Source organism: Equus przewalskii, chromosome 16 (genome assembly GCF_037783145.1).
Source record: "Equus przewalskii isolate Varuska chromosome 16, EquPr2, whole genome shotgun sequence".
In the NCBI taxonomy this organism is placed as follows: domain Eukaryota; kingdom Metazoa; phylum Chordata; class Mammalia; order Perissodactyla; family Equidae; genus Equus; species Equus przewalskii.
In genome coordinates, this window is record NC_091846.1 from 23,955,895 (window position 1) to 23,979,873 (window position 23,979).

General features: G+C 39.2%; 1 protein-coding gene across 5 annotated transcripts in view; it reads left to right on the forward strand.

Moving 5' to 3' along the window:
- HTR2A (5-hydroxytryptamine receptor 2A) overlaps positions 1 to 18,889 on the forward strand; it is a 57,701-nt gene extending 38,812 nt beyond the window's left edge. For all 5 annotated transcript variants that reach the window (XM_008524892.2, XM_008524893.2, XM_070578828.1 and 2 more), the window contains one exon: positions 15,164 to 18,889. In XM_008524892.2, coding sequence (XP_008523114.1) covers positions 15,164 to 15,963 — 800 coding nt within the window. In that variant the 3' untranslated portion in view covers positions 15,964 to 18,889. The remainder of the gene's footprint in view (positions 1 to 15,163) is intronic.
- Positions 18,890 to 23,979: the final 5,090 nt, after the last annotated feature.

A 23,979-nucleotide genomic window follows, 5' to 3' on the forward strand; every position in this document is an offset into this window, starting at 1 on the left:
GGAGAATGATAGAAAGAATGACTCTTAAGTTTTTGAGCTGTGCACCTGGCTAGATGATAGTGGCATTAACTAGGATGGGGAAAGGCGGGGAAATTGGGGTTGGAGGGCATACAATCCAGAGTTCTGTCGCGGCCGTGTAAGGTTAGGCATGCCACTTAGAGACATCCACATTGAGAGGCCAGGTAGGTAGCTAGATATTTCTTTATGTCTTATTAAAGAGTTGTTTGTGACCTTGAATGGGAAGGACACTTTTATTGAAGAGTTCCATGGGTAAAGTGTAGTTATATTAACGGCAATGCACAGCCCTTGGGGTGGAGAGTTTGTTTTCCATTTTCTATCTCTTGTTGCTATCCCTACCTCCCAGGTATAAGATCTCACGTGGTGTTAATATGTATCTCAAGGCTCTTTGCAAGTAAACACTCTCAGTCCTTAAAACCCAAAAAAGTGTTAGTTGTAAAATGCAAGCAATGAGAAAGCTAACTAAACACTCTGATGTGGTTACAGGACCACTAGACAGGGATCATGAAGCCAAGGTCCTAACACAAATGAGGTACAGAAGAAAACAAATCAGTCCTAGGTGTGAATCTTAGCTCATTCCTTTATGAATTGAAAGACGTAGAGAAAATTATGGAATATCTTAGAACCTCAGTTTTCTTCACCTATAAAATAGGGATAGTAATTCCTCCCTTATAGGTACCTCTTGAGGATGAAATTTACTGACATCTATGAAGACCTACCGAGTGTCTAACACATGGTGGACACCCGTAAATATGGGGGGCTTTTTTCCATTCTTTTTACCTCTCAGTATAAACTTACGCAAAACATTTAATATTTCTCTATCTTGGTTCATCAACTTTAAAAGGGAGATGCTTCACAAGATGATCATTGAGCTCTATTTTAGCTCTTAAGAAAAAAGGATAAATGATCCTCTTGATAACAAGCAGATACACTTCTTGGTTAAAGCTTCTTTTTACCTGATACCACCACATACTTCTGCAAACTAAAGTCCTACTTAGAGTGGGGAAGACAGGGCATTCAGAAGCAGAAATTAGGCCAGAGAAATGTCCCTCCAATGTTGCAAAAATTTTCTCTCCTCAAATCACCAAAATTTCAGGATACAAACAATTTTGTAGAAGATGGAAAACAAATCAGGGAAATGAAATCTCACTGAGTAGCAACTTTAGTATCACTCACTGCAAATACAGTCTGAGAGAAAACAAAGCCCAAAGCTCTTCATCTCAGCCTTTTCTAAACTGAATGGGAAGTTTGGAGGTCTGGACCAACCAGACTAACGAGTGACGAAAGGAATGAAAGGTGGAACTATTAAGAAGCTTCTAGAATCCTAGCAGCTCAAAGAGAGAATGACTAAGACGGGAAGGAGATACAGAAGTTTAGCTCACATTAGAAAAAGGAACCGCTAGTTAGGGAATGTCTGTGTCCCCTTCCTCCAGGGGCACTGTCAGAACAAGAGCTGTGACAACAGCATTGATCTGAGTCCAAGGTGGGTACATCTGAAACCCAAGCTGAGAAAGACTCTCTTGATCATAGGACTTAGGAACCAAAACAAAAATGTATTTGAGCCTTGTGGTAGAAATAGCGTCAGTTTATCAGTACAGGGAGTGTGACCCCAAGAGCAAGGCCAAAATGAGAAGCCTGTAAGAGATGTGAGTAAAGAAAAACCCCAAAGAAACTTTATTTACAGCTGCAAACCTGTGCCAATCTAATTAAATAAGGAAAAATCTGTCTAGCCCACAGATCTGTTTTGTTTGGCTTGCACATTGCATATTTTTTTAATTGAACCTGATTGTCCTTAGACACTATCCAGTTTTGCAAGCACCAGTCTCCCTACCATCTTATACCCACCACATAACTCAGTTCTATTACTACACTAGCCCCATAAGCATTTGAGTTCACAGCTGTTGGAAATTTCCAGAGTGACTTATTTTGAAGTATTAAATACGTGAACATATGCTGACTGCAGAGATGACGGAGAAAGAGGATAATCACAGGAGAAAGAGGAAGATAGGAAAAGGCCAGAAATTCTAGCATCACCATCTCTGGAACAGGCATCTTTCTGGCCCAGCCCAATTACCACAGCTAGAAATCATGCCATACATAGGCCAAGTGAAATGGGTGCCTGACATATTCACGGCTGCCCGTCTCTTTCAACTAGCCTTTCTATATCTGGGGAAATTCCCAAAAGGCAGAACTCAAATTCCCAGCCTTCTTAATTGCTAGGACATTGGCTCACAGCCTAGGTTCCACCAAACAGCAGCACTACCCTGGCAAAACTGTGACGTGGAAAAGAGCAAAGTGAACAAATAGGATGAGCAAGCCACCTCCGTTGTCGCCAGCATGGAGGTGGCTGAGGCGTCTGGCTTCCAGTGGTTGTGTAATGGAGTCCCTGGTATAGGAGTCCTTTGTGAGGCAGGAGCTTTTGTTCTTGTTCCTTATAGTGCTCAGTAGACAAGGAAAACAGCAAAAGTCTCATCAGACCAGGTCTGCAACGCAATTTAACATTGGAATTTTAGCTCGGAACCTGGCCCTCTCAAGAATTCTTTGAACTATTCAGTATCATTTTATTTAAACTCATTTTCTGCTAAATCAGCCCAAATTAGCTTCTACTGCTTAAAACCAAAGAACCCTGAGTGATAAAACAAGCAATGGCAGACCCATCTTTGAGATCCTTTTCATTGGGGCTGTCTTGGGAGAAAGCCCTTCACACTAATTTCCATGAACCCTAATACCTATGAAAGAAGCCCCAGATTTCCTAAGGCCACCCTTGTTCCCAAAGAGAAGTGCACAGTAGAAATCTTTCTTTTGTCCTTGCCCTGTGAATCCTAATGTATACTTTCTAAAGCAATATCACATTGCACACGCATTACTCAGTACTCCTGGCAATTGACTTAATTGTTACCATCCACAGAAGAGGTCATGAAATTTTCACCATTTGTACTTGGTCAATTATGGAAAATGACAGAGCTGAGGAGTCCACTATCAGCCATTCTGGGAAATGCTCTTGCTCTGCAAGGCCCCTATGTTAAGTGATGACCTAGTTCCTTATTAACAGACTCTGTGCCAAGGAGGCAACCAAGGTTCAGATTTTTAAGCTAAGCTATAAGGATGAAAGCAAGCTGTTTTTCATTTCTGTTAGAGCCAAATAAGGGGCATCAGAGGTTTCAGCTACAGAAGGGGTTTTTAGACAGAATGAAGAACTCGGCACATTAGGGAAGGCTGTGGAACATTCTTCTCTATGATTTCCATCTGCTAGACGATATGATATTTACTACCAATGGTATAGCAATTCTTGTTTATATTCCTCATGATTATCCTTTCAAGGGGATACTGTTAAATAATCCCCATTTTATAGGAGAAGAAGCTCAGAGGGATTAAGTGGCTTGCTTAAGGTAATAGGGGATCCAAACTGGGGTTTTCTGATTCCAACCTGATGGCTTTTTCTCCTACATCAGTGGTTTTCAAAGTCTGTTCCTGGGATCCCTCTGGATACCTGAGACACTTGCAGGAAGTCCAAGATGTCAATACTATTTTCATAATAATAGTAATATCCAAAGAAAGGAAATAACTGTCTCGAAGAGATAGCTGCACCCCCATGTTCATTGCAGCATTATTCACAAAAGCCAAGACACAGAATCAACCCAAGTGTCCACTGATGAATGGATAAAGAAAATGTGATATATATATATATATATATATATATATATACATAATGTAATATTATTCAGCCATAAAAAAGAAGGAATTTGTGACAACCTGGATGGACCTTGAAGGCATTATGCTAAATGAAATGTCAGTCAAAGAAAGACAAATACTGTATGATTCCACTTACATGTGGAATCTGAAAACATTGAACTCACAGAAACAGAGTAAAATGGTGGTTACCAGGGACTAAGGGGTGGGGAAAATTGAGAGATGTTGGTCATAGGGTACATACTTTCAGTTAGTTATCAGATGAATAAGTTCTGGGGATCTGAAATACAGCTTGGCAACTTGAGTTAACAATACCGTATAGTATACTTGAAAGTTACTATGAGAGAGCTTTAATATATTCTCACCAAAATAACAACAAAATGGTAATTATGTGAGGTGAAGGATGTGTTAAGTAACCTTCTTGTGGTAAACATTTCTCAAGGTATACGTGTATCAAATCATTGCATTGTACGCCTTAAACTTACACAACATATATGTCAACTATTTCTCAATAAAGCTGGGAAAAAATACAGCTATTTTCCCTTTCATCCTTTTATTGGGGGTCTAGTGGAGTTTTCCAGAGGCGACGTGGTGTGTGACACAACAGACTGCAGCAGAAGCATATATGAGAATCCAGCTGTCTTCTAGTAAGCCAGACATCAAAGAGATTTTCAAAACTGTAAAACAGTGCCATTCTTTTCACTTTTTGTTCTGAAAAATATAATTATTTTTCACAAAAATGTTATTTATGTTAATATGTAATGGGTCTATTAGTTTTATTTTTTTCCCGAGGAAGACTAGCCCTGAGATGTTGTCTGCCAATCCTCCTCTTTTTTCTGAGGAAGCCTGGCCCTGAGCTAACATCCATGCCCATCTTCCTCTACTTTATATGCGGGACGCCTACCACAGCATGGCTTGCCAAACAGTGCCATGTCCACACCCAGGATCCCAACCGGTGAACCCCGGCCCGCCGAAGTGGAACGTGTGCACTTAACCGCTGTGCCACTGGGCCGGCCCCTTATTAGTTTATTTTTAAGTGAATTGATAAATTATTAAGTTTTCTCAGTTTTCATTTCTAACATGACAAATACTTATACAGACGATTAAGTACAAACTACTTATGGTAGTTCAACTTAAAATTTTCCGATTTTACGATGATGTGAAAGCGATATGCATTCAGTAGAAACCTTGAATTTTGGTCTTTTCCCGGGCTAGCAATATGCAGTACAGTACTTTCTCATGATGCTGAGCAGTGGCAGCGAGCCGCAGCTCCCAGTCAGCTACCCCATCAGGGTGGTAAACAGCCGATACACTGACAACCATCTGTCCCCATACAACCATTCTTGTTTTCACTTTCAGTACAGTATTCAATAAATTACATGAGATATTCAACACTCTATTATAAAATAGGCTTTGTGTTAGATGATTTTGCCCAACTGTAGGCTAACATAAGTCTTCTGAGCACATTTAATGTAGGCTAGGCTAAGCTATGATGTTCAGTACTGAGGTGCATGAAGTGCACTTTCAACTTGTGAGATTTTCAGCTTAGGCTGGGTTTATTGGGATGTAACCGCAGTGTAAGTTGAGGAGGATCTGTAGATATAATCCACAGAAACAAAAAGTCTTTGGAGTCTCAATAACTTTTAAATGTCTAAAGGAGTCTTGAGACCAAAACTTTTGAGAACTGGTATCCTGCATTATAGCTGCCTTAAAAAAAAATCCAAGGTAACTACAGATTTACCTTGATTGTACGATTTTTAACAGTTTGGTGTCAGTGCTCAACCTAGTTTTACTGCTTACATCTCTGCATCCTCTTCCTCCCTAGTCTTGTTTTGGATTAATGAGTTTACGAATGACAGCAAAAAGTCTTAGATTGTAAAGTAGTGATTATAAACTCAAGCACTTTCTTCCTCTCGAATTCCTAAAGTATCTAGTTCACTGTAGGCTCAATTAATATTTGATTAGTGGATGAATGACTAAAACTGATTGCTGTCGCGGAGGGAGGACCTGCTTGATGCCTCTGACAAGCAACATGTGTGCTTGCTCCTGAGCTCACAGTTGCATGCCAAACACAGCAGAATTCAGCCCCAGCAAGGCCAGGTGCGCTGTGACCCAGGATGTACAGGGACCATATACCTGTGTCCTTGCCTTTGGTCCTGCCTCTCTTCCAGATTCTCTTCACCTGCAAGGCCCAGCTTAGCAACGCTGTGTCCTATTCAACTCTTTCCAGCAGGCACTAACCCACAGTGAGCATCACATTCTGACATCGTGTAGGAGTGCTTATCCATGTCACTTGTTTGCCTGGATCTCGTTCTACCCTGCACTGCTGTCTTATTAGATCATGTGTGTATATTTTGTTTTCCCTACAATATCTTAGGCTTCATGAAGCTTCTCAAAGGTCTTTTGCAGTACCCACAGAGTCTAGTGCTAAATAATTTATAATCACTTTCATCTTAAAAGTTTGCAAAATAATTCAGACACATTACCTCCCTGCTTTCTCACCCAAGCCCTATATGTAAATTAGGGAAGGCTTCCTTTTATTATCTCCACATTACAGAGGGAGACTTTAAAATTAAGCAGCCTAAGCTTATCCAGCTAGTGATTGACAGAGTCAGGACGCAAGCCTGGGTCTTATGACGCCCTATTCTCTGCTTTCCCCACTATATGACACTGCTCATTCCTAATACACACTTGTTTAATTTACCTGAAAAAGAGCTTTGGGAAAAATAACAGCCCTAGCTCCAGGTTATGAGTCAGAACAAACAGGAATAAACTTAGGTCTCCTGATTCCCACGTAGGCGCTGCCTTTTACAGTGATCGTTTCCCTTGTGACTTTAGTGGTTAAAGTGGTCAGTTCATGTGCTGGTTAATTCTATGTGTAGTTCTCTCAGAAGAGTACACAGATTAAATATCACCTAAATATCCATTTTCCCTCTGCCCTATTTGGCTAATTGGCAGCCTCATTTACCATGTTTTCCCAGTAAAACTGAAGGGAAACATTATGAAATTATTCAGTAAATTCAAGCGGTGTCTATAAAATGTAAGATGATTCACATTTATTATAATTCCCTATCTTTTTTGTCCCTCTCATTCATTTACCCATCAGTCCCACAAGCATGTCCTAAGTCCCTAGTCTGAGCAGAGCTGCTTTAGATGCTGCAGTGGCTGCAAAAAGAAAAAGAAGAGATATCCCTGCCATTAATGAGATTATCGTCTCATGGGTAAAATGAGATTTCTAGAGAAAAATTCTAAGGTATTAGAAGTGTGAATTAGCACAGCATAAATTATTTATGGAAGTGAGGAAGGAATATAGAGTAAGGAAAGGAGTTCTTATTACAGACAGAAATAATTTGGGGAAGGCTTCGTACAGGGGATGTGTTGAAAGAAAGATAGCATGAGATATGTCTTAAAAGAAGTGCAGGATATAGTTTGGGAACATTATCTCCATCTGCAGTCCCCAAGCCACCCCCAACTAATCACACAAAGTAAAAAGAGTGTGCGTCCTGTGCAAATGTAGCCACAAGACAGGTTGCCTTGCTCCTCCATGCCCAATCAGTTGCCACCCCTAGGCCTCTGCTGCAGAGACATTCTGGAGCCCTCCCTGGTTGGTAGAGCATCAGGGAAGAGGCTGGCATCAGAACTGGTCCAAGGGAAAATGGAGAAGTAAGTCTGTACCTCCCAATTACTATTTACACTGCATCTTCCCCCATGGAGCTCAAGGCTTTTAGGAACAACACAATATGCCGTAGACACCACATCCCTCTCTGACCTGCATCCCTGAGCTATTCTCTGTGTCTTCTCTCCTATGACAGGCTTCTTCCTAAGGCCCGTGCCCTCAGGAGTCTCCCCTGCTATGCATCTCTGTGCCACTGCAACTTGCGCTTGGGTTAATGGTTAACCCTCTGAGGTATTATAGACACACAAAATGGCACCTCTCACTCTAACAGCCGGACGTTGCAGTGTACCAAGCAAGCCACTGGGAAAAGACACAGGTGGGAGCAGGCAGATCTTGGTAGCTCCTCAGAACACACTATGTGATTAGTTGAAAAATCAAGCAATACGTAATTCCCTTCTGAACAGTTCAAGACAGAACATAAAGAAGAGAGAGAACACCTCATGACTATGTCAAAAATTGAGAAAGTTGAACTCCATTAACACTGATCACAAAGACCTCACAGGGTGGGCTCAGTGGTTAATAATGGCTCGAGCGTTAGCGACACTGTTGCTCTTCATAACGTGATGTGATAAATGTGGTGCTTTAGGAAGCCATGTAGAAGAGAGGCTGGAGGGAAAAACTGACTACCTGTAGGCCTGGATTATCTGGGCACCTTCTACAAGCTAACTTTCCAGACACCATAACTGTTTCTACATACACTTTCTAAACCAAAGTCTCTGAAATAAGGTGTCACATGTAAGACTCATTCTCCAAGCTTTCAGAAAAAAGCACTCCAAAATCTGCCCCCTTGAAACCAAATGGAAGAAAGGATGTAATAATTTAAAGATGAGGCTCAATAATGTGGGACAGAGATGAATTGTTTTTGTAAATAAACCTCTGCTAAGGAGCATGTTGCTGAATAAGCAGTCTGGAAAAGAACACTTTTCTTTTGTTGGTGGATAGTGTAATTCTGCTTATTAAAAAAGAAAAGAGCAGGGGATGATAAGTTCAACTGAAGAATTTGAAAAATTGCTCTATTACTTGCAATTCCAGCAGCAAAATGAGGCTCTGATAATTTATCCCTATTCCATCACATTTTTCAGATTCTGTTTGGGTTTCATAACCTATCGACAGGGAAAGAAGGTGGTGGATGAAGTCAGTCTGCCCTGGGGTGAAAGACAGGGATGGGCTTCTGTGTGTCACAGTGACAGCTGACAATCCACTTTCCACAAGTCAGAATTCAGTCTCTTTACCTTTCAATGCAAGATCATCATCATGAAAGCACAGCTTCTGGGCCAGAAAGGAAAAGGAGTGAGGTTCAGAAGAGCAAGAGACTGCCTTTCTGGGAAGCAATGACAGGGACCGTTACGCCGCCAGCTCAGGCCGTGCACAACTGCCTATGCTTCACGGACACTTTGAGCATCTCTTCCAAGTATTGTATATTGACTGGGACAGAACACGAGGTCTAAAACCTTTCTAGAGCTTTAGTCATAACAGTCAAGGAATTGAAACAACGATTTGTGGCTCAACACAATAACCTGACTCAACACATTTTTTTTTTCCAAATAACTCATGCTCAAGATCAGGGAGGGGTGGAGGGCAAGTTTCTTTCCCTCTCCATCAATTCTCCACTTTGCTGTGAGAAGTTAATCTGAGCCTGTAGGAAAATTAATAAATACATTAAATGAAGGCAAAGATTGGAGCTGTAAAACTTTCCTTGATTTAGTTTTATTTCAACAGAAACACATTTTTGTCAAACTTTTAATCCTATACATCCTGGGTTCGCAGCACCAGTTGTATATTAGGATCCCCAGGTGTTCTTTTATTTTAATAATAACATCCATGTGGGGTCTGAGCGTTAGTGTTTTTTGAAGTACTAATATCAGAATCTCTGGGAATGGAGCCCAGGCAATGTAATTTTTAAAAGTTCCCCAGGCAATTCTAATATGCAGCCCAAGTTGGGAATAACTGCTGTATAAAAAAGAAACTAGGTGGTGATTATAACTATTTTAATTTTAAAATATCTGTCTGGCCTCAAAGAATAATGTCTCATGAGAGGAAATTTTGACTTTGAGATTAAAGAATGAAAAAAGAAAGTATCGGGGCATAGAGAACCATCAGGGAGTGTGCACGTGTGTCTGTGTGCATGTGTGTGTGTCCTGTTCAGAGGATGTTGCTATAATTCAGTGGTTGTTAACCACCTTGAGAACAGAAGTTTTTCTGATTGTCTAGTGAAAGCTCTGTCTTTCTCCAAAACAACGTGCATGTAGGCAAACTTTGCAGATTTTACGATTCATCCTAGTCTTCCTAAAACCAATGTTAAGGACTTCTGATATAGTCGTAGATTTTTACAACTACCATAAAAGGAACAAATAAGCAGGTCAGAAGAATCAGCCATAAGAATGGAGAAACCTGAGGCTAAGTCTTGATTTTGCCCCTCAAATGCCATGGGATTCTAAATAAATCATTTAAGCTTGCTAGGTCGCAGTTTTTCTAAAAAAGTAAAATTTGTAAATGCCTATAGGACAGTGTGGGTGATATTTTTACAATGTTGTAAAAAAAAGTTCAATTGAGAGTAAATGAATGGATGTGAAAATACTTTGAAAAGTTATGACTTATTATTAGACATATTCAGAATTAATCTAAGAGGAAACATCCAATTTCTTGGGTAACTGACATGCTTATCTAGCACTCATTTTTGTGTACATCTGCCTTGTCAGAGACCACAGATTATAAGGAATTTACCAACTCATGGGCTTTAAACTCTGCCTTAGAAAGACAGTGAGTGCTCGCCCCAGCTGCCCTGTGTACTCAAGCCCTGTGTCCATGCAGTGTGATGTCTGTCCTGCAGTATTCACTTGTGCTGCTTTCTGCCAAACTGCTAGTAAATCCATTCTTATTACTTTAAAAAATTCAGCATGTCTGAAAATGCAAAGGAAAAGTCATATTTCCATGAGAAATGAAATCTATGAACCAAAATTTAGTGTTTTTCCACAGGAGTCCTGAAGTATTTGTTTCTTTCCTCCCCCATCTCCTACCTGACCCAAGGCCCTGGGGTCTCCCGCTGTTGTGTTCCCCACCAAAAGATCGCTACCTAACAAAGCAACTGTTTTATTTCCCAAGGAAACACTGTCTCAGAAGTACTTTCAGTCCCATGATATTAAAATGTAAAAATCTAGAATTAAGAATAAAACTTGTCAAGGCCAGCCCAGTAGCATAATGGTTAAGTTCGCACACTCTGCTTGGGCGGCCCAGGGTTCGCAGGTTAGGATCCCGGGTGCAGACCTACTCACCATTCATGAAGCCATGCTGGGGCAGCATCCTGCATACAAAATAGAGGAAGATTGGCATGGATGTTAGCTCAGCAACAATCTTCCTCAAGCAAAAAGCGGAAGATTGGCAACAGATGTTAGCTCAGGGCCAATCTTCCTCACCTAAAAAACCCCACTTTTTTCACAGCCAGTTCTTCAGAGTTAAGGCCACTTACCCAGACTGTGGTAAGATGTTAACAAGAGATGCAAATTTAATGTGCAAAGAGTAAGCAGGGTGACCCTAAAAGAAAGACACCAGCTTTCCTTAGCATCCATGCTTCCCGTTCATTTCATTGTCTGAATTTTAATGAAAAGAAATCAAAATGCGCATGGAGGATCCAATACTGATATTGAGTTTTGATTGCTGTTTTCCACTCCTCAGAAAAATATATTAAACAAAATGCAGAGTTGCACAGTTCAAGCTACTGTCTGTTTGTTCATAAAGGAAAATGCTTTGTATGCAGAAATTTCAAGTGAGAGGAGATGCCAGGTCTCCAGAAGCAGCTATTATCAAACAAAGCAGCTGGAAAATTAATGCACTGGAGATGGCTGTGGCCGCAATCTCGGATATCAGCCAGCGTCTTCATCTCCCTTGGTAGGAGTCTGTTTTGAACTGCTTATTGTACCCACAAAGCCTAAGTGTTCTAGTTCTTTGTCATAAAATTCCTTCCCCTCTTTTATAGAGTATCGCTGTAACTGTCTAGTTATTCTTTCCACAAACCTTTGCTGACCCCTTACTAGGAGTGAGGCACTGAGAATGGTATATGAGAGTATTCAGTCTATTTTGGTTATAGGTAAAGAGGAATGGGCCATTTAAAGACCTAATCAGCTTGATTCTCCTCCTCCAAATCAAGGTCCTCCTTCTAGAAGCCTGCCTATGTCCTCTTGCCCTATCCACGCTGAAGTGGCTCTTTATCCCAGACAATTAAGAGGGAGAATCTGTGCTTCAGTGAGGTGACTCCATCATCCCTTTCTGACCACAGAAATCCAGCCATTCTGGAGTGGGGAAGGGTGTGTGTACACTCTCCCCAAACAAGGACACATCTGAATTCCAGATAATTGAAGAATTTGGTGTTTTAGGTAATCCTATATTCTGGTTAATTAAGAATTGTCACTTATATAAATTACCAGGTTGCAAACAAATAGAGCAAAAGGCTCTCAAGGTGGTGACTTTCTTTGCATGAATCAGGGAAATGCACACCCAAGAGTTTAATAACAAAATAATACACTCTTTTCTTTTTGGACGGTCGATATTTTGTTTATATGTATCATGACTAATAGCAATGGCTGCAATTCATCACATTAGAAAAGCAATCAACAGTTCTAGCTGTACTAAATTAAAATTGATTGAGACCCTCTGTGCCCCTGGCAGAAGATAATAATTACATCACTATTAACTACATAGCCAATAGCCAAAACTCTTTTGAACTTCTTTTAGTCTAAGAAGATCTATTATATATTTTAAAGTCTTAGCATATACAACCAAAGCAAAATAGAACAAAATTAAAGCAAAGTCAAGTTAATGTATTTAATCTGGATCCTTCTGCAGAGAAAGCTACTCTCGTGTTTATCCGCCATTGGTAAAACATCTACTCTTGACTACGCACTGTCCTAGCTGCTCTGCCTGCTTGATTCATTTTATCCTCACCACATCTACGGAGACACATAGGTACCCGCCTCATCTTGTAGATGGGAATTGAGGCCTAGAGGGATGGAGTAACCAGAGCAGGAGCACAGAGCCAAGGCAAAGCATTTGTTCTAATCAATGAGCAACTACACTCACCGAGACCTTGTAGATGAGTACAGGAAACACCTTGCACAGACATATGTTCAAACACTTAGAAAACAAAACGCTCTTCTTAGAAACCATATCTCAACTTTTGCAATCAATAGTTTTCTAAAGGATAAGCAAAATTGGCGTGTATCCAGAGTCTCAGGAGATATTCCTCTTGGAGCCACAGTCCTTCCATCTCTTCTTGGCCCACAGAATGTTCCGAAAAGCAGGCCAGGGACAGAGAGGAATACAGGAAATGAAGAATCATTAACCACACTAAGTGTCCTTAAGAACAGCTCTGATGTCATTTATCTCCACCTTCCAAGAATACTGGGATGGCCTTGCATAGACAAGTGACAAATATTGTCAATTAAGTCTATGAAGATAATGGCAAATGTCACTGAGAAAGATTTGTGTGAAGCATTACATTAACTCAAGCTAATGTCCCCTACTTGCAAGGATGGCCAGTGTGAGGTGACATGAGGTTAAGAGAGTCAGATCCATGGTTGGGTGGAGCTGAACTCTGTTCTGAGTATGCGGAAGTTAGATTATAGATCCTCAAGGGAAGTTTTTCCAGATGGATAGCAAAAGGCAAGCAAGCAGTAGCCTCCAACTCGAATGAACCTGTGTTCCTGGCTGGATTGTGACCACATATTAGACTCTAAGGGATGGTCAGAAGCAGTGACCAAGACACTCCCTGTTATAAAATTCTGAGGGAGCTGCAAACATGGGCAGGAGTTAGAAAGAAACTTTTTACTGGCTTTCTCCCAGTCTCTGTGGTGTCGACCCTTTCATAAAAGGAGCAACTTTAAACTAAGTTGTTTGATTCAAAGTATTTGATTCTGATTCCTCTCCTTTCTCGTCACTCTGATTCTTCCTGTATGGCAGTCACAGGCCAGTAGGGGAAGATACTCCCACTCCCCCAAAAATGCACAATGGTGGTGGTGGCCAGCTGACTCTCCATTTAATAAGGTCTTATCACCGTGGGGGAGAAATTGGCATGATGAGAGACCACGTGTTGCCTTTACTCACTCTGCTCCCTCCTCTGCCTAAGCTCTGTGCCTGAGGGAGCTTTATAGGTTCCCCAGATTTGACTGACAGAGCAAATGACCATGGGCTCATGTTCCCATGTACTCTCTCACGCTATACCTAACTCTTGTATTTGTCAATAAAAGAAAAGTCTGTGGCTGCTTACTTTTTTTGTAACCCACCCTTCTGAATGCTGTACTAGTAAAATTATATAATGACCTTTATGAGACAATTGGAAATTTGAACACCCACTCTATGTTTAATGACATTAAGGAAACATTAAATTCTTATTTAGGAGTGAGAATGGTGTTGTGATAATATTATGTTCTTTTAAGAGTTGCTACCTTTTAGATATGAACAATAAAATATTTACAGAGTGAATAGTATGATGTCTAGGATTTGTTTCAAAATAACATGGGAGGGGTTGCAGCAGGTTGGGATATGGATGGAACAATATTGGCCTTGAGTTGATCACTTTTGAAGCTGGGTAATGGGTTCATCATGCTGGATTTTGCTTTGTTTTGTTTCTTTTGTATATATTAGAATTTTTCCATAAAAGAAAGCTTTTTTAGAAAGAATCAAAATTGGTTAAAGTTACTTTAAATTCACATTAGAAAATCATATTTTTTCAAAATAAAATATGTGCAATTTTCATGATTTAATGTTAAATCGAATAGGAAGATCTAAAATTGGACATAAAATACTGTATGTCCACATATATTTACATATGCATGTGAATGGAAGGAGAAACTACACAAAATGGAAATTGTGCTCGCCCAAGCTGGTGAGAATACATATTCTTTTCTTTATTCATTGTTACTTTTATGCATTTTCCAAATTTTCTGGAAAGAAAATATGTTTGTAATTTTATAAAGTTATTTTCATAAACCATGCTTATGATGTTACATAAAAAAAGGTTACAGAACAGTGTATGATCTAGAACTCCAATTCTTCTTTAAAATGTGTGTACACAGTGTGGGTGTATGTGTGTGTGTTTATCTAAAATAAATAGCATCGGGGCTGGCCCGGTGGCGCAGCAGTTAAGTTTGCACGTTCTGCTTCGGCAGTCCGGGGTTGGCCGGTTCAGATCCCAGGTGCAGACATGGCACCGCTTGGCAAGCCATGCTGTGGTAGGCGTCCCACATATGAAGTAGAGGAAGATGGGCATGGATGTTAGCTCAGGGCCAGTCTTCCTCAGCAAAAAGAGGAGGATTGGCAGCAGTTAGCTCAGGGCTAATCATCCTCAAAAAATAAATTAATTAAAATAAAATAAAACAAACAGCATCGAATTATTAATGGTGATTACCTCTGGGTGATGGCATCATTGGTCATTTCTATTTTTGTTTCTTTGTCTCTGTGTGCATTTTCTTCAATTAATAAGTATGTTATAATCAGAAAAATGTAGCATGAAAATTAAAGATAGGTTTATTGTACTTCTTTGTAAATAAAGAATTAGTTATACAGAGCAATATAACATATAAGTATACGGAACTATGTTGTATAATATATACTTATAAAACAGGTAGTAAGTCCAAGGGAATTTTAAATTCTCATTGAAAGCATATGTTAAACTTTTAAACAATGTTGATATAAAATCCTTTGAACAGTCGCCATTATATGGCAATGCTCTTGCCTTCATGTATTCAATTCCTTAATAATCATGTTTCATTTTCTGTCCATCTGCAGGTATATCCATGCCAGTACCAGTCTTTGGGCTACAGGATGATTCCAAGGTCTTTAAGGAAGGGAGTTGCTTACTTGCTGATGACAACTTTGTCCTGATTGGCTCTTTCGTGGCATTTTTCATTCCCTTAACCATCATGGTGATCACCTACTTTCTAACTATCAAGTCTCTCCAGAAAGAAGCTACTTTGTGTGTGAATGATCTTGGCACACGGGCCAAATTAGCTTCTTTCAGCTTCCTCCCTCAGAGTTCCCTGTCTTCAGAAAAGCTCTTCCAGCGGTCGATCCACAGGGAGCCTGGGTCCTACGGCAGGAGGACTATGCAGTCCATCAGCAATGAGCAAAAAGCTTGCAAGGTGCTGGGCATCGTCTTCTTTCTGTTTGTGGTGATGTGGTGCCCCTTCTTCATCACGAACATAATGGCTGTCATGTGCAAAGAGTCCTGCAACGAGGAAGTCATCGGAGCCCTGCTCAATGTGTTTGTTTGGATTGGTTACCTCTCCTCCGCAGTCAACCCGCTAGTGTACACACTGTTCAATAAGACCTACAGGTCAGCCTTTTCACGGTATATCCAGTGTCAGTACAAGGAAAATAAAAAACCGTTGCAATTAATTTTAGTGAACACTATACCAACCTTGGCCTACAAGTCTAGTCAGCTCCAAATGGGACAAAATAAAAATTCAAAGAAAGATGCCAAGATGACAGATAATGACTGCACTATGGTTGCTCTAGGAAAACAATGTTCAGAAGATGCTCCTACAGACAAAATCAACACAGTGAATGAAAAGGTTAGCTGTGTGTGATAGACTAGTTGCCATGGCAACCGTGGAGGGCACACTGAGCAAGTTTTCACCTATCTGGGAAAAAAAAGGAAATAGGGAGACTGGAAAAAATTAGGCTCATCTAGTGGAACCAACAATAATATTTATATGCATCATTTTATTCCATCAATGAAAAGCAGGGTTAAATGCCACAAAATGTGCACTTCAAAAATGTTCTGACAGCATTTAAGCTGTGAGCTTTATGATACTTATTTTTAACATTGTAAATGATATATGTCTTTAAAATAATTAGCTTTTATTGTATAATTACAATGAGGCCATAAATAGATCTAAATTAGCTTCTATTTTCAAGTGGAAACCTTGCTGCTATGTTGCTAATTGTTGGCATGAGTTGGTCAACTATTGCTGTAAATAAAAGTAGCTATAAACAGTGAAAAATTGGTTGACTATAAAGGCCTCAAATAAAGAAAACTTCGCTTTAAAACTTACCATGATACATATTTTGAACAACAACAAGACACTAAGGACAGTGTTATGAAGTCTGTATTGCTAAGATTATTAAATGAAATACTTGACAACTTTTTCATTCCTGCTTTTTCATAGATGTCATTTTGAAATGTTCACAACGTTGCTGGCATTTGCTGCATTTCAGGCTAATTCCTCTCAGAAGTGAAAAAGATTTTAAATGTTATTTAATAACGACTGCTGCTTTCTCTTCTATTTATGCTTAATTCTGAATTTCCAAGGTGGTCTTGTTTAGTGTTTGTTCTACCAGGTAAGCTATCAAAAGGATAATTTAACATTACCAAATGCATTTCTAGAAATTGCTTCTTCTAAGCAGCACCACAGAGGTCTTTGGTTACTTGCTCTGTAGTGACTGCATCGTGCATGTGCTCCTTTGAGCAGGAAGCCGTATTGATGTAACTGTGTCAGGATTGAGGAAAAAACTCAGGTTTTTGGCTACTGACAGCAGTAGGGTCCTAGGACATCTCTGTAAAAGGCAGTGACTTTCCTATTGGTACCCATCGGGTAAGCTGATGCTTTCAGATCAATCAATTTATATAATTTACTAAAACTGTTCAGCTTTGGTTTCACAATCATCTATGGAGCGCATACTATCTGTGAAGGAATTTCCTAGCCACCAAGGATCTAAAAATACTTAAAACTAGATCTTTGCCTTTAAAGAAAATGTCCTAATTGAAACGGTCCTTGTCAAAAAAATGTTAATTAACAGACTTATTTTGAGAATCAGTTCAATTTATTTTCTTCTTATCTGGTTCAGAAACAGATTTGTTTCAACTCTGAAGGTAGTTTCTCAGTAACTTTCCTGATCGGTTGCCAGTGAATAACAGCCAAACAAAAAAGGGGGGCAAATATCACCTAAAGTCAAAATTGGCAATTAGTTTAGAAATAGGCATTTCAGCCTGGACCCAACCTATGACTATCAAAGTTTTGAGCAAAATTTTTGTTCCGCTTCCCTAAAAATCAACTCATTTATTACTCACTGAAATTGGATTCTCCTAATTAAAAAAGCAGTAATATAATATTTTGTAGAAAAGTTTGCTAAAGAGATCAACAACATTGAATTCACCTTGATATTATATAATTGTGCATTATTATTGGAATAGATGTTAGGTATGTGACTATAATACTGAAGCATTTCTATTGAATGAGAAATAGTTTTTTGCTCTAAGCTGTTTGAAAAAAATTATAGATTTGAAGACTAAAGAATATGAGAGGTGCTATTGTGTGGTTGGAAATGCATTGGGGCTATCCTGATTATGTCCTTATACATACACTGAAAGGTGTTTTTTTCAAAGCTAGAATTTATATTAAGCCTCCAGTATCGAGGCTACATTTGAACTGAACTACTTCAATGATTATACCATACTAACTCGTCAAAATACAAATGTTAAAAAGTCTCACTCTAATGTATTTTGCCTTAGTTTATAACTCTGCTCATCTCATTGTATACTAGAGAAAAGATTACAGATTCTACCCCTATATACTCAATCTTGATCAGAATCAACATAAATACTGCCTGACAGATGTCTTTTGACTAAATATATTACAAATGTGTATGTTTTTTCTCTCCATAAGTATCTATTCAAGTGTATATAGACAAACATATATCTGTATACATGTACAGACCTGTTCCCATGCACTTTATTTAATGTTTATATATTTATACGGAGAAAAAGCAAGAGTCATTAATGAAGACACTCAGTATATACACATGTGTGCATGTTTGTATCATGTCAATTTAAATGTGAATTCATGTTCTAATCTTTCTATGACCTTCCATTGCTGTCAAAGCAGATTAAAATGTAACAGAATTATCGGCTCTTTAAATAAACTGGAAGTTGACCTAATTTTGGGGAAGACACAATTCTATGAGGGTGGGGAAAACCATGATCGATCTTAAATAAAATGGTACCTTTGGGCCTTGTGTTTAGTCTGGGGACTTTCTAACTACAGAGGCTTTTTAAATACACCCCCTACTCCAGTGAAACAGTCTTTGAATGATATATGGAGCTATGATTAAAGGACTCACTCCTAGTTAATCCTATTAAAATAGGGTAAATAACCTTACTCTACTTTAAGTTGAATGGTAGATTCTTGTATACTTAAAGAAAGGAATTTAATGTCATAATTAGGGAAAACTCTGTTTAAACATGCTTAATCTCCTTGGCCACAGCGCCATCTCGTGGTCATTTTTTAAAGTCCTACTGCGGCCAAATTGAACTAAGTTCCTGTACCGCTTTTGGCAAAGGATGCTTCTTCCATTTGTGCATCAATGAAACATATTTATAAAGTGTAAAATTATTCTGTGCCATGTGTAACAAATATAGTGAGGATTATTTTATGTAATGATTTTAATCAAGGCGATTGTAAAAGATTTCAAGAAAGAATGAATAATTGTAAATAAAGTATACTCAAAAATGAATGCAATTTTGTGAAGCCATAGCTGTGCCTACTAAAGGCAGATGCCCAAAACCTCCCAGGACATCAGGCTTGGAACTCCAGATATCATCCAGATATTATGAGAGGACAAAGTCTGTGCTTCTGGAGCTCAGTGAGAGAGCTGGGACCCACCTGGTCCAGTTAGATTTATGATTGTGATACAGTTTCCAGTTACCTGCAGCAGAAAAAGGCTCTGTGTTTGATCACTAAATCTGGTTCCACACAGCCTTGGAACATAGAGAACGGCTGCTGTATCCCCGACACAGGCAGGTACCTGTGGGTACCTGTGTACAGGTGTGCCCCAAGACACGCACAGGTGCATTTACACACACACACACACACACTTAATCACATACACATACACACATTTTCACAGGAGATAACTTCAGGAATTAAAGTAAAACCAAGGAGACACAGTATCCTTAAATAAACTGGAAAGTTGCCCTGGTTCGTCACTTCACCTCTAAGTGTAGGAAAAGCTTATGAAGCAGGGACAGTAGGTATCTTTTCCAGGTGTTTATAGCTCCAGGTGTTGAGTATCCACCATGTGCCAGGCATTACGCAGGTTGCTTCACTTGCTTTACCTGATGGAATCTTCACAACAATCCTACAAGGTAGGTATTATTATTCCTTCTTTCTCATAGATTAAGAAATTGAGATTCAGAGCAGTTAGTAACATGCCCATGGTCACACAGCTGGCAAGAAAAGTGGCAAGTTCAAGCCAGGGTCATCTGACTCTGAAGCATAAATTCTTTCCCCTACCCAATCCCATACAGGAGAAAGAGCGATGGGTTCAGGACCAAAACGTGCAAGTTCCCGTCTTAGCTTCTCTGCTCGCTGGTTATATGAACTTGGACAATCCACTTAATAACTCTGTGCCTCGATTTTGTTGTCTCTAAAATGGAGCTATTAGTACCTGTCCTGGCTAACTGACATCGCTTAAATGAGATCATGGCTATGGCTGTGCTTAATAACCTGTAAAACACTATGTAAATGTTATAAACACGCTGTTATTAAAAAGAAAAAAACCACAAATTATTAGCCATCAGAGCAAATTCTGGACAAAGTTGTGGGATAGGAAAAATTATTATTCAACAGCTTCTACTATCCTTCCTGTAAATGCTTCTCATTTTTTAAAACTTTTTACTTCTGCCTTGTCCTCATCATGACACAGAGCTCCCTTGTTGGTACCCTTTTTTCTATGCTTCCACCAAAACTTACCCATGCTATGACCCATTCCCTCAGGTTTCTACTCTCTGCTAGAGCACTAATAAGTAATTCGAGCTGATAAACCATTGTCTGTCACTGAGACCCTGTAGCTGTCCACCATAATCATACTCCAAAAGGCAGAAACCAAAGGCAAAACATTAGACACCAGTGAGAAAGAAATTTGGAGACAAGAAATATTTTCCCAGTATCACTCAGCCCCCTCAAAAAAACAAGTACCTTCAGACTCTTCATAATTTATATAAAGTTTTATAACAATATTGAATTTTAATCCACAATAATAATGATAATTTTGAAAGAAACATCTGTGACTTTTAAGATTTCATTCTAAACTGAGAACAATAATAATGTTACTAAGCTTATTCTCAAGTTTCAAAGCCACTGGATGTTTGCCCCAGCAAATATGCAGTAAGACAAAACTTCTTTGTTAATTTTTGATTATTTTTGCAGGTGGTTTGCAAAAACAAATGGTTTCCTTATTTTCCCTCAGCAGTATACACACCAATCACAGCTCTATTCTTCCTTTTTGCTATTTAACAGCAGTATGTCCACCTAAGCCAACACATTATGGGAAGTTTTCATACCCAGTGGAGCCTCTGGATTTGATGTGACTCCATTGCTGCAGAAGACCGAAGCAGGAAACCTCGCTCCAATCTGCCACTCCTGTGTGACCCTGAACAAGTCAAAGCCACTTTTCCCTCAAGTGTATAATGAAGGTCTTAGAGTCAATGATCTCTGCAGGAAGTCTCTTCTAGGTCTGTGCTTATCTGAATGCTAGGGAAACCAGTCAAGCCTTCAATGAACCAAGGCACAGCTTTATATGTGAAGAATATTCTGGAACTCACGATTCTCACATTCTCCTAAATTCTTTAGATGAATTTCAAATAAATGACAGCTTTTAATTTTATATAGGTATCTTATGAGAAAAATCAAAGGTTAATGATCTAAGGGATTTCTAAGGTAGGAGATCAAGAGTCAGATCTCGACAGAAATGATTCCTGCTGTGGCATTCTTCTCAGTCAGCCTGTCTCCTGCACAGGTTGTAGCTGCTGTGAGATATTGGGTTGCTCTTTTTAACAGCCTCCAGACATTCTGAGGAACAAGTGCTCTCACTACTTGAGTTCAATTTCCTTGAAGGGTTAAAATTTAAAAACTCAAAAAGATTTAAAATTCATGGAGCCGAAAAGATCTCTTTTTTTAGAAGCTCGATTTTTGTTGAAAGTGAGCCAAGGTCATTTAAGTTTTTATTTAGAATTAAGATTATGAGATCTTAAAAGGGTCTTTACTCTGTCTTCTAGAGAACAGCACAATTTGTACTTCCTGTCCTACGCTTATTTCAGATATTGAAAGGTAGTATGTGCCATTATTCAGATGATATTGTCTAAGTTAGGGTGACTCCAAGTGCAGAACTGAAACAAGAACTTGGGTGCAGGTTGTTTATGTGGGAAGTGATCCTAGGAAGCAGATAGAATTAAGGAAGAAGTAAAAGTCCATTTAAGAATGTGGTATCAAGGGTACTGCAGACAGTTAGGGCTCAGTTCCGCTAGCAGTGGGAGATGAGTCGAAACTCTTCACCACAGCTGCCTGAAGGCCAAGGTGGGCCAAAGGCACCTGGTCAAGATCTGGCATGAATGTTTTACCCGGCTGGTGATTAAAATCAATGCTCCCCCAGGGCTGGCCCCATGGCCGAGTGGTTAAATTCACGCGCTCCGCTGCAGGTGGCCCAGTGTTTCATTGGTTCGAATCCTGGGCGCGGACATGGCACTGCTTATCAAACCACGCTGAGGCAGCGTCCCACATGCCACAACTAGAAGGACCCACAACGAAGAACATACAACTATGTACCAGGGGGCTTTGGGGAGAAAAAGGAAAAAAATAAAATCTTTAAAAAAAAAAAAAGCAATGGTCCCAAAAATGAATATGCCTCTTCAATAGAAAATGGTACTATTATGGTTAACAACAATTTTTAAATAAACGTACGTTCATATCATGCAATTGCACCTAAACTTATTGCTGAGACCCCAGGACCAGCACACACATTTTACATGGAATCAAGCTCAGAGGCATGCTGCAGGTAATTCCTTCTGGCTCTGCGAAGACATTTATGGTTTGCCGTTCTCATTCCTATAGGAGCTGCAGAAGACCTAGAAAAACACTCTAAATATGTAAATAATAAATTCTCTGCATGAGTTCTATTTATTTAGCTTAAGTGATAGATCTAAACTACTGAAATGGAATAAACGAAAAGAAACATACTGACTATATTTAAGGGAAAAAGGAGCTTAGACACCATCTAGTCCAGGCTCCTCATTTAGCAGAAGTGGTGATGAAGAGCCAGCGATTTTCGAGAAATTACTTAAGGTCCCCTAGCAAAGCAGCGTCAGAACCAGCAATGGGATCCAGGCCTCACACATCTTAATCTCTACATTTCTCCTTTTATATGAAAAATGGATCTAAGAAGGGCCCATTTGTTTATGGTCTGCATGGTTTATTTATTCACATAACCAAAAATATGTTTAAATCAGGTTGAGTGATCAGTGCTGCAAACTCGTTTATTCTCTCATGTTTATTAGCGAGGGTCCTACTATGTGTGTGTCATACCTACAACATTTTTAAATGTGGGAAGTCTGGGGATGAAATTACTCTTTAAAAAATAACAAAAATAAGATGTTTAGTGGGGAATTATCCTGTCCTCTTTACAAAATTCGTGTTTACTTTGTTGAGCCAAATTAGCCTGATTATCTTTGTCACAAATTAGCCTAACTGATATATGGGTAACTTAGCACACTACCCAGTGATGCCTCTTGAGAGACTGCATCTGATGGATGGCTCCTGAGGCAGTGTCACCACCCTGATTCAGATGTTTCAGCCACTGTAGACCCTAGTGAAAAGCAATTAACGTGGGACTCTGGCAAAAGTGTTAAGAACATGGGATTTGGCAATTAGTTTTAAAGGAAAAAAAATGAAAATTAGATATAATTTTCAACATCACTATTTCCAGGCTCCACTATTAAAATTCTGCATTCTAAGACTCAGGTTTACAATGAGGCATATAAAAGAGAATATCCAAAAGATGGGGATTAAGTCAACATAGACAAACCAACCAAGAAGAATTTTTTAAAAAGAAGAAAACAGGAAATAAAAAAGAAACCAAACAATGATACAAATCAAAACTAATTTGCTTGGCATGTACACATTTATTCATTTGTCTCTCTGACAATCTGAAAATGGGATATATCTATAACTATTTAATTTCTAAAAATGAGATGGTGAGTTTTTTCTGAATTAGCAGGAAAATAGAAAGTGTTAGATATTCATGAGTGATTGTGACGATGAAAAAGTTGACAACTAAACGTCTTCAAGACTGAAGAGCCAAAAGAGTAATTTGCATGAAAGTGTCACACTATCCTCAGCCTTCAAATATAATCACCAGAGAACTTGACTGTGATTAATTCATGCCTGCACTTGTCTACAATAGAATGTGGAAGCCATGGCTCACATTTGGTCATTTACCTGTCCACCATATGGATCTTACTAAGTCTGGAAACCCATTAGGACCACTCAAAAAGGATAAATCTTGTCAACCTTAGAATTATAAACATAACCGTGTTGCAACTATCAAGTTATCTCAATTTATAGGAAATGTAATAAATAAAATATTGAAGCTATGGGTGCATTTATATCATGCGCTGCTTTGAGAAATTTGTTTTAAAGACTTTGAAAGATGAATTCTTTCCCCCTCGAAGAACATTTTTTGTTTGACTTCAGTAACAGCTTATGTTGCTAACAGCTTCAAGTGGTCTTACTTGGTTCTAAGAGTTCAGGCAAAGTACAGCTAGCTACTTG